The sequence below is a fragment of the Pantherophis guttatus genome, chromosome 5 (assembly GCF_059756535.1).
Source record: "Pantherophis guttatus breed Tessera chromosome 5, ASM5975653v1, whole genome shotgun sequence".
Taxonomy (NCBI): Eukaryota; Metazoa; Chordata; class Lepidosauria; order Squamata; family Colubridae; genus Pantherophis; species Pantherophis guttatus.
Genome location: NC_142067.1, coordinates 94,372,763 through 94,390,170, shown reverse-complemented (window position 1 = coordinate 94,390,170; position 17,408 = coordinate 94,372,763). Strand labels below are relative to the sequence as shown.

The window sequence follows — 17,408 nt, the reverse complement described above, 5'->3', positions numbered from 1 at the left end:
GCAATCTTAGCCACCATTATCATAGATTTAGAAAAATAATAAGAGTAATGGAGACAACGTGGTAGATTTATCAAACTGTCAAAATAATTCAAATTACAAAAAGATATTGAAAAAACTGCTTAACTAAATCAAATATTCTATTATAGCAAACAACTTACCTTTTCTGTTGATATGAATTGAGACCAATAGCTGTCTCAGTCTAAAAAAGAATAGAAAACTTCAATTGAAAAGCATTTTTTAAAGAAATTACTTCTAAATATTCCAATTATTTAAAACTAAATATCAGCTGTCTATCCCACTACAGGACGTCTTCAACTTGCGACTGTAATGGAACCTGCAGTTGTTAAGCAAGGCACCAAAATGATTGCCTCATGATGCACAATCCCTGATCTCCATGTTGTGGTTGTTAAGTAAAGCATGGGGTAGGGGAGACCCTGGAAGGCTTGGTGCAGGCCCAGGCACACACTGAACTTCCCCAACTCATATGTGGTCTGAGAATTGTGACTACTCCCAAAATGACCTGAATTTTGTTTATGTGACCATGGGGACATTGCAGTGGCTGTAACTTTGGGTACATAAGTCCCTCTGTTTAGTCCTGTCACAATTTCAAACGGTCACTGAACAAAAGTGTAAATTGAGGAGCACTTGTAACTAGAGAATGTCTAATCTCACATACTATTAAACTTGTAGATGAACAATAAATGCTGCATATTTTTACTTTTAAAATCTTTTGACAAAATTCCTCATCAAAAGCTATTTATTTATATTTTTATCCTGTCTTTATTACCTTATAAGTAACTCCAGGCGGTGAACATATATAATACTACTTTCTCCTCGTTTCCTCAAACAACAGTCCTGTGTGGTGGGTTAGGCTGCCAAAGAGTGACTGGCCCAAAGTTACCCAGCCAGCTTTCCTGCTTAAGACACGACTAGAACTCATAGTCTCCTGGTTTCTAAGCAAGCACATTAACCACTACAAACGGGCCCTTCACCCATTTTAAGCTAACTCAGCAGTACTGGGATAAAAATACAAGTTTTTGGCTAGAAAATGGAAAAGAGAAAATAGGAGAAAAAAGAACAATGCTCATCCTACATATAAGGGCGTCATAGGAGTATGTATTAGGAACAAGTATAGCATAAATTTTATACAGAAATTGTTTCACATTTAAAACATTCAGATTTTAGAGTTTATTTTTTAACTTGAGATATGATCTACATATAATTTAGAGTATTACTTATGCACTGTTTATCAGTTATAGTTTCACTATTTTCTTTTTTTATATAGACTTGATTATTTTAACCAAGTATACTTAAAGTTTAATAATCATGTCCTGATTACAAAATGGATATGAAATCTCCATGAAATAAGTATTATAATTTTTAATGATATAACATTAAAACCCACTGATGGATTAGATTGTTTTATATATATATATATATATATATATATATATATATATATATATATATATATATATATATATATATATATATATATATATATATATATATATATATATATATATATATATATATATATGGAATTAGAAGTAAATTTCTTTCCCTCTTAGTAGAAAGAGAGTAGGAAATTATAAAGGATAGCTGCACTGAGGGGAAAATGAACTGATTAAATAAAAATGAGGTAACTGAAAGAGAAAGTAGAGGAAAGTGCTTATCAGGAATTATAAAAAGAGTTAACATTTTACTAGGGTGGGGCTGACTTATCTTCAATATTAGAGTTACAGTAGTGAGGTTTAACCTTTTGGTAATACTTGAATAAAGTTATGCTATTTGAAAGATGTAAGAGATAAGCAGAAGAAAGAGGGAAGCCATTTAAATTGTTTTTCCCCTACTGAAATTGAAGACTCAAAAAAATGTGCAGATGCATGGACAAAATCTCAATCACAAGCAAACTTTTCCTTTCAATATCTGCCAGTATTCTGAGAAAGACAACCAACCTTTTTTCAAAGGTCACGCTTTACAGGGAAAAACACCTTTCCTTTGAATAAATATGGTGTTTAATAATTTTGCTGTTCATATAACATATTCACATAAAAATAATTTTTTGAGTACAGGTAATCCTTGAGTTATGACAGTTCACTTAGCGACCATTCGAAATTATGAAATAACCCACCCACCCCCAAGTACTTACAACATGGCCCCGCATGTTGTAAGATGAGAACTGTGGTAAAAGGCTTTGCAAACAGAGGAAAGGCCTGAAACGACAAAGCCTTCCCTCCATTTGCAAAGCCTTTTACTGTTGTTGCAAAAAGCCTTTGCCGCCAAGAGCGGAGGCTGGGAGGGGTGCATGCGTCCCTCCGGGCCTCCATTTTCAGTGGCAAAGGCTTTAAGGAAAGCCCTTTGCCACTGTAAACGGAGGCCCGGAGGGACGCATGCACCGCTCTAAGCCTCCATTCTCGGGGATGCTGCATTGGTCGTACGTGTTAAAAACAGTCATAAGTCACTTTTTTCAGTGCCATTGTAACTTTGGACAGGCACTAAATGAACTTGAGGACTACCTGTATGCTGTGAGACACATCCCCCCCCCTCCCTCATGCACACTCAAGCCTCTTTCATCCATTATAATGCTAGTTTTCTGACAGGAGAAAAGACTGAAAAAGAAAGTGGAAAACAGCCCCCAAAAATGGTAAATGAAGAAGCTCAAGCTCAATGAGAAACACTGCTATATAAAATCTTGCCAAAAATGCACTCATTAAATATAAAAAAGAATAATCTCCTTTTCATGAGCCAGGATAAATTAATTTTAAAAACTATTTTGAAATCAAATACAATCACAATTGAGCCCAGCATTTCTGTTGCGAAGCGAAAAATTTGTAAAGTGAGTTTTGTTCTATTATATGTCTTTTCTTGCCACTGTTAAGTGAATCCCTATAGTTCTTAAATTAATAAAATGGTTAAGTGAAACTGACTTCTCCATTGACTTCAGAAGGTCACATAATCCCAGGATATTGCAACCATCATAAAAATGAGTGATTTGCCAAGCAAATGATCACGTGAGCATGGGGATACTGCAACGGTTGTAAAAAACGGTCATAACTCATTTTTTTCAATGCCGTTGTAACTTCAAACAATCACTAAATGAATTGTTGTAAGTCATGCTTGTCAAACTTGATTTCATTGAGGGCCGCATCTGGGTTGTGTTTGACCTTGGGGGGCCAGGGTGGGCAAGGCCAGAGTGGGCATAGCCAGTTGACGTCACTTGTGTCGGTGGTGCCTTTGGTGGCCTGAGCACTCTGCCAGCGAAAACAGGCTCCCAAGCTCCATTTCCGGATGCGATGGCCTCCTGCAACTCTCTGCCAGTAGAAATGGAGCCCAGAAGGGCCGCACATAGCCCTCGTGAGCTCTGTTTTCAGCTGTAGTGGCCTCCATTTTCGCTGGCAGAGGAACCACGGGCCAATTCTTTGCTATTTCCAGAGTGGTCCCATGGGCCAGATCTAAGCACCCTGTAGCCCGGATCTGGCCCTTGGGCCTTAAGTTTGACAGCCCTGTTGTAAGTAAAGGACTACCTTTTAAATCTTTTTATAATAGCATCATTTGAAATAAAAAGTGAAATACAAATTTTTAAAACAATTCTCTCTGAAAACAAACTAACAAATATCAGATAACTTCACATAACTTGCTATGGTTTGTTTTAACCATGGTTAGCTGAGTAATAAGTCAAAATAAACAAGCTGTTGTAACTCAAGTCAGCACTCTAACTAATTAAAAATATATTTCATAAAATCATTTTGGAATTGGGGAGTTCACCCAAAAAATCGTTGTACCAAAAATCCAGCTAGTCACTTAAAATTTTATCTCGGCATCAAAAAAGACACTTGCTGAAATATACTTATTGGCAAAATAACACAGTGGACTTGCAAGAGACCATTTGAAAAGGAAATCAAGTCTGACCAGTTGTTCCACCATTATTTTTTCTTTATTAAAGAAAATAATGTAACTAGTAAAGCAGGCTATTTGAAGAAATGTTACTATATAATTCTATTTAACAATGAATATTTACCTGTAATAAGCCTCCTTCATCAAAGCGTAAGACTTCTATTATGCTATCTGATTGGATAAAAGCTGTAAGAAAAAGAAACAAAAATTTCATTCAAGTGAACTTTGTAACCTATTTATTTTACAATATTTAAAACTTGCCCAATTCTGACCAATTGTGGGTGCAGTACAACAAAGGCAAAACAAAAATGAAACTATTGTAACCAGCCTTCCTGCTGTGTTGCAACCTTTCTACTTGAATGGTTGGAGACAATATGGGGGCTGTCAGTGGAGTTCCCCAGGCTTATGGTTCTGGGAGACTTCAATCTGTCATTTCTGGGTTTGGTCTCAGAAGTGGCCGAGGTGTTTATGACTATCATGGCAGCCATGGGCCTATCTCAGATCATCTCAGGTCTAATTCAGGATAGTCACCACATGCCAAATACAATTTTCATATTGAAGCAATGGCAACATGAGCTGGTGTGTGTGTGAAATCTATTGGTTTCTCCCTTGTCATGGTCAGATCACACCTTGGTGTCCCTGAGATTCCCTTATGCTGCCACCCTCCTGGACCTATATGAGTGGTCTGTCCCCAGTGACTGATGAACCTGAATGGACTGGGGGCTTCATTGCACAGCCCTGCCAAAGCTCTGATAAAGTCATGGAATCAAAGGGCATCTGAGGCTTTGAACAGGATTGCGCCTGTGCGACCTCTCTTGACTATTCATACGCACTCCACCCTATGGTTCACAGAGGAGCTGTGGGTCTTGAAAAGGATTAAGAGACCTAGATAGAGTACCACTGGAGGAAGACAAAGGATAACTCTGACTGGAAATGAGCTGACATTAAGGCCTATCTTGTTGCGGTAAAAGTGGCAAAATATCATTATTTTTCCACTCTTATTGCATCCACAGAATGTTGCCTGGAAGCCCTGTTCAGGATCACCTAGTCCCTCCTGGGACAGGGGGTGCAGATGATCATCTTCAGGGTGGCACAGAGGAATTTCTTCAACACCTGACAGAGCTGTTCAGATTCATTCCCAGTTGGAACCTATGTGTGGTGCTCCTACATGTGATATGCCTGGAGACAGGCCTTACCCAGTTATATGGAAATGATTCGATCTTGATGAAGTGAACAGGATCCTCAATGCTGTCAGTGCAAACACCTGTCAATTAGATCTTTAGCCCTCCTTGTTGGTGAAATTAATTCTTCACTGCAGGAAGGGACATTCCTGCAGTCTTTTAAGGAGGTCCTGGTTTGTTCCCTCCTAGAAAACCCCAGCTCTTCACCCCACTTGTCTGAACAATTTTTGTCTAGTTTTCAACTTTCCCGTTTTAGGGAAGATGATAGAGAAGATGGTTGCTTGGCAGTTTTAGAGGAAGAAACTGATTTTTTGGACCCCTTCCTGTCAGGGTTCAGTATTCAGAAGCTACAACTAGTGCAGAATGCAGCAACATAGGCAGTTCTTGGGGCCTCTAGGTTGGCCCATGTTACACCACTGTTCTGCAAGTTGCTTTAACAGCCGAGGTGGTGCAGTGGTTAGAATGCAGTACTGCAGGCTACTTCAACTGACTGCTAACTGCAGTTCGGCAGTTCAAATCTCACCAGCTCAAGGTTGACTCAGCCTTCCATCCTTCCGAGGTGGGTAAAATGTTGGCGGCAATATGCTGACTCTGTGAACCACTTAGAGAGGGCTGTAAAAGCACTATGAAGCAGTATATAAGTCTAAGTACTATTGCTATTGGCTACTATTTGTTTCCGGCTACAATTCAAGGCATGGGACCAAGTTAGCTGAAGAACCATCTCACCTCATTGGGATTGGCCAACCTTTATCAGTAGAGGAAGCATGCTGCAGACCCCATCAGTCAAGAATTTTCCACTTTTCAGGAAAAGAGACTTCTCATCATGTATCCTTTGTGTTCCCCTTCTCTCCATCTTTTACTGGTATTATTTATTGTTTTTGTTTTATTATTTTAATGTGCACTAGTTTTAATGTTTCTAAGCTGCCCAGAGTCATCTCTTATGAGATGGGTGACACAAATTTAATAAAGTAGTAAATTACTATATTTTTGGACTATAAGACGCTCTGGACTATAAGATGCACCTAGCTTTTAGGGAGGAAAACAAGAAAAAAAAATCTGCCTCTGCCTCCCAGCAATTTGCCTGCTTGCAGCAAACAGTCGAGTCAGCTTCAGCACAGCCTGATTTAGCATGAGCAGCTGATTGGCGGTTGGATCGGCCTCCTGGAATACCATCTATCAGCTGTTCCAGGCTGCGGGAATTGTCACTGCCCATTCGCCCATATCGCCGCCACCAATCGCCACCTCCATGCATCCCATTTTCGGCCTCCGTGCGTCCCGTTGTCAGCCTCCACATACCCCATTTTTGACAACCACACGCCCCATTTTCGGCCTCCATTTTCAGCCTCCGTGCGCCCCATTTTCAGTCTCCGTGCATCCCAATTTCAGTCTCTTTGCCACCGCTGCCTATCCCTGCTGCCTGGAATGGGCCAAAAATGGGACGTGCAGAGGCAGAAAATGGGACATGCGGAGGCCAAAAACGGATGCATGGAGGCAGAAAACGGGGGGCGTGGAGATGGCAGCTATGGCGATCCACGCAGCCTGGAACAGCTGATCAGGGGGTCGATCCAACCGCCAATCAGCTGCTCGTTCTAAATCAGGCTGTGCTGAAGCTGACCAGGCTGTTTGCTGCAAGGAGGCAAACTGCTGGAAGGCAGAGGCTAAAGGTGGGGGCCGGCAGGTGGGAGGGGTTTCAGCAACATTTGCTCTTTAAGATGCACAGAGATTTCCACCCACTTTTTGGGGGTGGGGAAGTGTGTCTTATACACCGAAAAATACTATATATATATATATATATATATATATATATATATATATATATATATATATATATATATATATATATATATATATATATACATACATACATACATACATACATACATACATATATATAAGACAATTAAAAAAAAATACTAGAAACCAATCAGTAAACTTCCTAAATCCTTTAATCTAAAGCAGCGGTTCTCAACCTGGGGGTCGCGACCCCTTTGGGGGTCGAACGGCCATTTCCCAGGGGTCGCCAAAGCCCTCTCTCCCCCCACCTTCACTCACCCTCTGCCTCTGCTGGATCGCCCGGTCGCCGTTCGCTTACCCCGCCCACTCCCAATCTATTGCTGCTCCGGAGTCCCAGCTGATGGCTAGAGGGAAAAAAACTTTAAATTCTTGCCGCGGGGCTTCAAAGAGCTAGCTGCAAAGAGGTAAATTCCTGGAGCAAGTTTTTTTCCCCCTAGCTATACTGAAAAGAGAAATCGAAAGCAGGGTCTTAGCTGCAACGTGACAAAATGAGGCAGAGAGGTTTCTTTTTCTTTTTCCTCACCAAAAAAGGTAGGTACAAAACTGCAAACAATGGGAAATTTAGGGCAAGAGGAGGTTCAAGATTTTAAAACACAAAAGAAAAAAAGCTCTATTTAACTAGGGAATTATAATAATTGAGATACTATTAATTGTATATTGTGTTGAAAGCAGAAATGGTTAAGTTGTGGTTTGGAGGAATATATGGGGGAAAATATTTGGTTTATTATTATTGGTAAATATAATTAATTGATTTGTAAGAAATTGGATTGCATGGAAATAATTGGAATATTCATGTTCATATTGATAAATATACAAAAAAGATAGTTATATAACTAATTGATTTATATTAAAATGTTGAATTTGTATTAAACAACTGTATTACATAATTAACCAATGTGAGGATGGATATAAAAATAGATGACAATGCAAAGGGGTATAATATAGAATAGAAGGGAAAAATTGAATTTGATTAAGATTAGAGATGAGGATGAAGGGTAATATAGTTTTTTAAAAAAAATAGTTGAGGAATAAATATGGTAAAAAGGAAATATAGAAATTGTAAATTTAATTGAAATGACTAAATATTGTGTTGGAAGAAATATCCTTCTGGGTTCTGCTCCAAGTGGGGAAAAAGACACTGGAAACATGGAGATTGTTTGGAAAGATGTTTTAATAGTGGACAGGATCACATGGCTTGATGGGGCCCATTGTGTTAGTTTCTGTTGCTATTGTGTTGCAAATGTCCTTTGACAAAGGATTGACTTTCTGCCTCTGGCCCATTAACAAAGGGTGGGGGGCAGGAAGGTGGGAGCTGCTTTGTCTGTAAAATATGCTTCTCCATTTCTCATCCAGGGAAATATAATATTCTGCCTTTTTAATATTTCCCAAAATATTTCATTCTTCTAGGAAAGGGGTGGCTGCTAACCTCCTACAACTGTTTAAATTTGTGGACCGGCCAAATACTCTGTTCAAAGAAAATATGTTGTATGTTTGTATGTGTGTTTCTAATTATTGCTATTTATTGCTATTTGTTCTCTTTTATTCTTTAAAGTTTAACAATTCATTCTTTATCCTAATATCTTTATATTTGTTTGGGGTTGGCTTTCTTCCCTTTTATCTTTTTTATTGTACAGCAATCTTTCTCCTCAAACCTACCACCTTTGTCTTTTCTTTCTTACTTACTTTCTCTTCCCCCCCCTTCTTCTTCTTCTCCCTACTTCCTCTTTCTCCTTCTCCTCCTCTCTTCCTCCCTCTCTTACCTTCACTCCTATTCTAATTTCCCTTCCCTTCCTTCATCCCTCTCTATTGCTGTATCCTTTTATGCATATGGACTACTCAGAGGGCTGAAAAAGTTATTTTTGACTGGTCCTCGCACTTTTGACCAGTCCTCGAACTTACGACTGTCCTCACATTTTACGTTTTTGCCCTATCTTGTCACCATGGTGAAGAGAAGCAGTTGTGAAATGAGTGACATGGTTGTTAAGAATGCTGCACAGGCATAAATGTGAGGATGGTCATAAGTGTGAGGACCAGTCAAAAGTGCGAGGACCTGTCAGAAATGACTTTTTTTCAGCCCTCTGAGTAGTCCCTATACACATAGCCATGGTCACCCGGTCACATGACCAGCTAACCACGCCCGCTCGGTCACATGACCTCCAAGCCACACCCACAAAATAAGCCACGCCCACAGAACCGGTAGTAAAAGAAATTTAGAACCCACCCCTGGTTGGGGGTCACCACAACATGAGGAACTGTATTAAAGGGTCGCGGCATTAGGAAGGTTGAGAACCACTGATCTAAAGGCTGAACAAATGCTCAAATCAATTATTTTTCTTGTTTAAGCAGATTTGGGGTTTTGTGTTCTACTGGGAGAAAGGTATTGCATAAAGTGGGGGATGCCACTGAGAAGGCTTGCACCTGATCATGCATCTCATATAGCAGAGGGACCTGCAATATATCCTCTCTTAATGATTGGACTAGAAAGTCAGGTTCAATTCTGCCAAGGCATTTCCTGATATATCCTAATGTTGCACCAGAAATACCTTTGAAGGTAATAACCTGCACTGTTTTAAGCCTAGAAACTACAGGCAACTAATGCAGCAATTTCAAAATAGGTATTATTCCTGCCTGTCCAGCTTATCTAGTTGGCAATCTAATCATTGCATTTTATACCAGCTGCAAGCCTGAGTATCTCCAAAGGTAGCCCCTTTGAGCATGTTATAACAATCCAACCAAGTGGTGATTATAACATGAGTTACTGTCATCAAGGCATTTTAGTTAAAGTAGGCCATGGCTTCCATTTGCTGTTTAAGCAGATCAGCTTGTCTTAAAAGACCTGCCCAAATCATCATCCATTCAAGTTCTACCAAACTATCCTTAAAATAACTATTCATGTCTTAACGCCCTGTTGCTAGTGCCAGTATCTTATTCTGTTGCTCATCATTAATTCTTTATTTTGTACTGTAGAAAAACAAATCCTATAAACCAGGGATGTCAAACTCACAGCCTGCGGGCCAGATGTGTCACATGCTGGCCCTGCCCGAGTTTGGTTTAGCGAAGGGGGAAAAAGTCCCAATACGTCACATGACGATGCAGTGATGATGTGAATTTGACACCCCTGCTATAAACCATTATTGAAAGAAGGGCCATAGTGAGGAAATGCTGTTGTTTGGGAAAACTGTTTATAAGGAGGATTTACGTATTAAGAATATTTTAGAGCTGAAAAATGGCAAGAAATGTTAGGATTGGGGGACAGGTAGACTTTAAACACTTATCCAAAGAGAATAATTATTTCTCAGGCAATGCAAAAAACTTCAGTATAATAGCTAGATACAGTATTCACAGCGAGACAAGGCCTCAACCAACCAAAAGATATATTTGAATTATCTATGAGCCAGTTCCCAGCTGTTAAATAACAAAGAAACACATGAAGGTACTGGGATAAGATGAAAAATAGTAATTGCATTACATTGTTTTTTCTATATTTCTTCCTTCTGTAAATTAGCATGGACATATCAGTTTCCCCATTTTTCTGTTATCTTATTAACAATTCATAGAGAAATGGATTTTAAAAAACAATTATATCAATGTTTATGCATGAGTAATAGGTTTTGTATTAAAATATTTTGATAAAATAAAAAACAATATTGTATATTATTTCATTTATAATTTAAAAACAATGAATTGTTTAAAAGACAAAATTTGGATACAGTACTTGAATATAAATATGATATCTATCCATATCTAATTTAAAAGGAGCCAGAAGTTAATTGCAGGAGTGTATAACAAAACAATTTTTATTTATTTATATCTAACCTTTAGTATTTTTGTAAACAAAGTGGGATATAAATCGTGGACCATACCAAATACTCCTTTCTCTTCCTATTTTCCCTCAACCTCCTGTAAGGTGGGTTGGACTGAGAAAGAATGACTGGTCCAAAGTCATTCAGCTGGCTTTCATGCCTAAGGCAGGACTAGAAATCACAGTCACCTGGTTTCTGTTCTGATGCCTTAACTACTACACCAGTTATAAAAGAAACAGTAAATTATACTGTAATACCATATCCAGCAATGGCAATAAAACATTAACAGTTTGATAAGGAAGATCAACTCCAAAACTATACACAATCATCAAGTACTTATGCTGAATGAGCAGTATTGTTGAAAGGATAAAATAGGAAAGAGAGAGGAAACATGAACAAATTAACATGCAATCTAAACTGGAATTCTAACCTAATCTGGATTCAGTTTTATAACCACAGCTTAAAATACAATTATATCCAGAATGACATCTAAATCTGTATCATGAGTTAAATTATGGCAAGCCTGAGAGTGAACCACAGGGATAAATTAATAGAATCTTAATAATTAGAAGTAACCATTTAGGAGCTCACCTAGTTCTTCAATTCAGGAATCTAAATTAAAGTATTTCCTCTCTTCACCCACCCACCCACCCACTAATATAGTTTTTCAAACTTTTTCAAATTTTACAATCTGTTGTTTTTTTAAAAAAAAAAAATTCTGGACCACTTATTAAATGATAAAGCTATAATGAGGAAAATTGAGTTAACACTATCATTCCAAGAAATGCAATCAGGTTCTTGTGAAACCCTAGGATTTTGACATTGCCCAAAATGAGGGCAAGATAGTATTCCATTCTAGCATAGACATCTAAAATATCATCAATAAACCAGAGCTTGTTCAGATGGCCTCCAAGATTATCAGGGGACTGGAAACTAAATCCTCTGAGGAACAATTAAAGAATATGGGTATAGGCAACTACGATAGTAATAGTGAATTCTTCCAACATAAGAGCAATGTGGCATCTCCAAGAAATGACACTTGCCTTCTATCACTGCATTCTGGACCAACTGCAATTTTTGGGCCATCTTTGAAAACTGTTGCATGAAATATACATTGCAGTAGTCTAGCCTTGAGGTTATCAACACATGTATCACTGAATCAGGTTTCTTCCCTCCAAGTGCAATACAACCTGTTATTCAGACAAAGCAGATAAATGTCCATCCTGCCATTATTGTCTTAATATTGTTAGCAGTTTAATTGATAAAGTTAAACGCAATCTCCAAAGTATGTTTTAGTTTGAAACAGTAATGAGCTTTCAGGCTGAATAGCTGTGATCTAGTTTTCTTTTGTCCTAATGTCTTGCCAGCAGCGGTGGCTGGCATTTTCAGAGGTACAGTGAGTTGCTTTGTGCTGCATCTCTTGTCAGGTCACAGGCAATACCAATATACCTTTCAATTTGTCTATCTACATTAAAAGAAGGGGGCGCAATGGCTCACCAGTTAAAGACGCTGAGCTTGTCAGCTGAAAAGCTGAACCTTGGATTCGAGACCTGAGTGCCACACAATGGGATGAACTCTCATTCCTGCCCCAGCTCCTGTCCACCTAGCAGTTTGAAAGCATGCAAACACGAGTAGATTAACGGGTACCACTTCAATAACAGCATTCCATGCAACTCTGATGTATAGCCATGCTGGTCACATGGCCACAGAAAATGTATTCAGACAATGCTGGCTCCCTCAGCCAAGTAGCAGAGATGAGCACCGCATCTTAGACTGGATAGGGAATCCTTTACCTTTATATTAAAAGAATTAAAAGAATTCAAATTCAAGATATATCATTCTAAATACGTTTTTCCCTTTTTACTAAAACTTGTATTTAAAATTTGATGTAAAAATCTAAATCAATGTGCAAGTAATTGCCTAATTGCCTACACATTTATCAATAGCAGACATTACAACTCAAAATTAAAAGTAATGAACTGCCAAGACTGATAAATAATCCAGTTAAAGTCAGATAGCTTGAAAAAGTGTACCAGCATTAAGAATATCTTCTGTACCCTTTTAAAAGAAATAAGCGAACTGATGGAAATGCCTTATAAATTTCATTAAAGAATACAGAATAGAGGATCCAAAATGCCTTAAATAAAGATATTGGAACCATAGAACTATTCAAATGGATATGCAGAAGTAGAAATATTTGTTCGCAGTAGCTATGAAATATTAAATATCATGTCAAGACTTCTGAACAATGATATGCCAGCTTTTGGTACAATAAAATACCAATTTCAAATAGTATGCCTGGAAACTACTATAAGCTACTAGAGACATTTTCATAACTTCATCTTGTACACCAACATGCCAAAGTTCCACTTGCAGTCACTCATACTTGAGTCATCTCCTCATTGGTCTGCTGCAATAAGCTCTATATAGGATTGCCCAGAAAACTATCCAGAAGCTTAAATGGGATTTAAGAAGCTGGTTATCACCTATAAGACTCTATGTGGCATAGGGCCTTATTATTTGCAGCACCACTTTCTCCTGATGGCATCTACCCATTCCAAATGCTCCCATATGGTAGGCACACTTTGGGGTAGGCACATTCTTAAAATAATGTCATCTGACGAGACCTAAGGGGATACCATTCCCAGGGCAGTGCCTGCCCTCTAGAGTTATTTCCATCAACCCTATGGTGGGTCCCAGTTCTTTAGGCCTTTACAAAGGCAGTGAAAACCTGGTCTTTCCTTGAGCATTTGGGTAAGAATGATTAGAGCTCTTATAAAAAAAAGAAGGCAATAAATCTGAGTTTCTGGCTGCCAGTTGTTTATATCTGATTGTATATACTATTTTATATTTTTGTTTATCTATTTATTGTATGCATCCCAAAATTACATGTTTGAATTGGGCACCAATATAAATGCTTTAAATAAATAAATAAATAAATAAATAATCAGAAGGCAGAAGGGAGGAAATGAACAATGAGCTAACTGCTGACTTTGCAAGTTCCAGGCAACACATGAAGGCAGCGTGAGGGCACGTTATTAAGACAGAATGAAGCAGCAACTTATTCAAACAGAATCTACACAAGCCATTCACAAGACAACTACTATTCTGCAAAATCAGCTATAGAATCAGAAAGTAGAAATATAATCAACATTTTATTTTTCTGACAATTTTTAATCAGTAAACAATACAGGTTCTAGTTCCTTAATTAAAGTTTCCCTGACTAAGTTAAAATTTAGACTACTCAATAGATTTAAAATATAGACTTCTCAATAGATTTTTAAATATTTTATTTTGATTCATCTTCATAATGTGTTTAAAGATTGTTATCAAAAATGCTCACATGTAGAAAAATGCTCACATGTAGCAATTTGTTTGATATGCACCTTCTCCAAGAATACCTATGATTTACTTTCTGGGACAAAAACTCCTGGCTTAAAGTCACTTCTATGGTTGCTGCAAAAATTAGCTGACAAACAAACAACCCACTGATAACAGGGCCAAAACTCTTCCTGAGTTGTGATAAAGCCTTAAATAATAATTTATATTTTACACATAAGCAGCTGCAAAATATAAGCACTAAAACAAATTAGAAGTTCCAAGTTACGAATGTCCACACATGTTAATATATGCTTATTATACATGTTAATATATGCTAATATACAAAAGGATGAAGGCTATTGCTGAGGACATTGTAAGCCGCCCTGAGTCTCCGGAGAAAGGCGGCACATAAATCAAATTAAAAAAAATAAAATAAAAAAATAATAATAAAAATGGATTGGAAGCTTGAGGGGACATTTCCCTCATTTCATGTTCCTCTTGCATTGGTATCAACCACTAAAGGCAAGACCAAATATTATATGATAAGACTCTTTCTATACCCTCTAGCCTAGAATTTCTTCACAACCTGAATACGTGCTTCATTACAATAACCAGGTATCACTCCCACCCATCATAAACCAAGCAGCAAAGGTAGTAAGTATTACACAATTTATACTTTCACAAATATCTCGATTGGGGGGACAGGAAGGAGAGCTAGTCAGTGAGGTAAAGAAAGCTTTGGGTGGCCTGAAGAAATAATTTAGAGTAGAGTAATTTTAAACAAGCAAGCCAAGTCTAACGTTGGCTGTAAATGGTGCAGTAACTGTTTCAGTTTTTAGAATTTAGTCGAGAGGCTAAGAGCAATTCCTCTTCCATTCCCATCGCCGATATAAAACATAAAGAATAAAAAAACAGCAACTTCATTTTTTATTACCAAACAAGCACAGCTTCAGCTACTACGGGCCCGGCTACAAAGTGGGGAAAGTCAAGCCCAGGGGAGGCAGGTCCCCAGCCGGGTGGAGCAACTAAGAGGGCCGGGCAGTGAGTTGGCAGCCCGGCTGGGAGGGGACGAGAGAGAACTTACAGCGCCAAGGAAGAAGAAAACGAAGTAAATGATTTCCGAGAAGAAATCGTAAGGGACCTCCGAGAAGGGTGGAAAAGCAGAGACAAGCGGTTTAGGGAACGGCAGCACCCAAGACGCAGAAACTTTGGGAGGGGAGGGGGCGTAAAAACAGTATTGTTGTAATTCCTGCCAACAACGTTGACGCGATGTTACGGAAATCGTTGGGGAGGACCCGCAAATAACAACCGCACAGGACCATCCGACAAGAGAGGCGGCCAGGCAATAAAAAGGAAGAAACCCGCTGAAATCCTGGATGTTTATAAGCACCTGGGGAAGGAGGAGGGAGAGAGACTCCGAAGGCATCGCCCGCGTCCCTCGGATTCCCCCGGGGCCACTCTAGCTAAGGGGACGATGCTTCGGTTAATAAACGCCCCAGAAGGAGGTTAATATCCATCGGCAGCTTCTTCCTCACCTTCTTTGTCGGCCCGGGCCGCGTTGAGAAGCAGCGCGACCAATAACCGCAGCGCTACTCCTAGCCAGGGGACTGCCGTGGTCGCCGCTAGGCTCTCGGTCACCGCGGGAAGAGAGGAAGACCCGGTGGAGCGCGGAGTCGCTTCCCATTTCAGCCTTGTTGCCGCCGTCGTTGCCGTCGCCGCCATCACGCTCTTTGCCGCCTCAGCGCCTGAGAATTCCGCGTCTGTCTGCGGGCCCTTCTTTGGCCCGTAGGGTGCGCGAGGCGGTTCTTGCCGCGTCTCTCGCTCGCTCGCTCACTCCTCCCTCTGTCGTTGGGCGCGTGCCGGAGGCAGCCGCGACCGAGGCGCGAGCATTCGGCGCGCGCACATGACACACGCAGACACACCCTCGGCTCCGCGCGCATCAGTAAGCAGGAGGGCCGGAGGGCGTGCTTCGAGATCGGCTCCGCCCCTCCGGGACGGACCAAAATAATAAAATAAAAAAATGGGAACGGAAGGGTTGCCATCTTGGATAAGGGCAAAGCACTACTAACCCATACAGCATTTTACAAAGAGCTCCACAGGCCAGGGACGGGCTGGTAGCCATTCCATCATCTTTAGAAAGGGCAGATGGCTGCAAGTGGATGCCTCTGAAACCATTTTTTTTTAAAAAAAGGACGTGCTCCGGAAGTAAATTCTCGTTATGTTTCGTAAGAGCATGGATTTTCTATTTAAAGATAGCGTTTCCAGTTGGTTAAGCTTCCGAAAAAACATCTCTGCCTGTAACATTCCTTTCGAGTTCTCATAAAGTGCGCGATATTTGCAAGCATGGAAGTTCAGAAGTTCAGTCGTTTTAAAATGGGAGTTTTGGGGTCTTTTATTTACACGCCTGATCGACTAGCAATCATCACGATACTTCTATAATAACTTCGCTCCAGCCGTTTTATCCATCGTGCCAGGCATAGTCGCTTCACTTCTAATCCAGATGCTCACTTTTCAATCCTTGTGCAATTAACTATTTGGGTTAATACTTGAGCTTTCCCTAACGCCCCTCCTCCCGCACTGATGCCTTTCCTGCACGCTCGCCTCGAAAGAAAAAGCACACACAGTTGTACAGCATCTCACTCGTTGCCCTTGAATTGGAATGGACTACAACTGCCATTGTCCCCATCCTGGATAATAGACTGATTGGGAAGGCTGCTGAATATATGTATTTGGAAAAATAAGTACAAGGAATTCACTGGAATTATCTTTCATGACTTTGTTTCACAGTAAATTGTAAGACCCCCGTAAAAGTAAAAGGGATTTCCGTAAATTAAGGCATAAACTTTAGACCCTTTTAAAGCCCTTAAAATCCATAATGGCTGCGTTTAGAGGACCACTAAGCTGAAATCAAACAAGGTATTTTGTGTGTGACTTGCATGTGTGTTGTGGTGTATGTTACTGTATGCAGAAATGTAATTTACATCCTGAATGGCAATTGATGAAGAGAAATTGGAATAGATATGGGAAGAACATTAATCACATATAATAGGCAAACTGCTCTTTATGAAATATAAAACTATTTCAGACCATGGTGTGGGAAGCCCCCCCTCCCAAGAATGAAATATTTGGGGGAATATTAAAAAGGCAGGATAGAATATTTCCCCTAAAGGAGAAATGGGGAGGGGGGACTTAAGGGAGGCAGAAACTGGCCCATTTTCCTGCCCTAAGCAGCAACTGAGGCGGCCAGCTGATAGAAATGCAGATTTGGTAATCCATTCAGAAAGCCTGGGTCAGGCAAAAACTTCAGATAAACAAAACAATAAGCAAATACAATCAAGCCAATTTTTTTTATGATGCTAAAGGTATCATAGGAGGGATCATGGCAGGATGTAAGCTGTTCCAAATAAAACTG

General features: G+C 39.6%; 1 protein-coding gene across 1 annotated transcript in view; it reads right to left on the bottom strand.

The window, feature by feature from the left end:
* The window catches only part of TMEM131 (transmembrane protein 131), a 95,659-nt gene extending 79,699 nt beyond the window's left edge, over positions 1-15,960 (bottom strand). Inside the window, exons 1-3 of the mRNA XM_087871465.1 lie at positions 15,532-15,960; positions 4,022-4,083; positions 159-199 (exon numbers count right to left, since the gene is read on the bottom strand). Of these exons, the coding sequence (XP_087727591.1) occupies positions 159-199; positions 4,022-4,083; positions 15,532-15,718 (290 nt within the window). The 5' untranslated portion in view covers positions 15,719-15,960. The remainder of the gene's footprint in view (positions 1-158; positions 200-4,021; positions 4,084-15,531) is intronic.
* Positions 15,961-17,408: the final 1,448 nt, after the last annotated feature.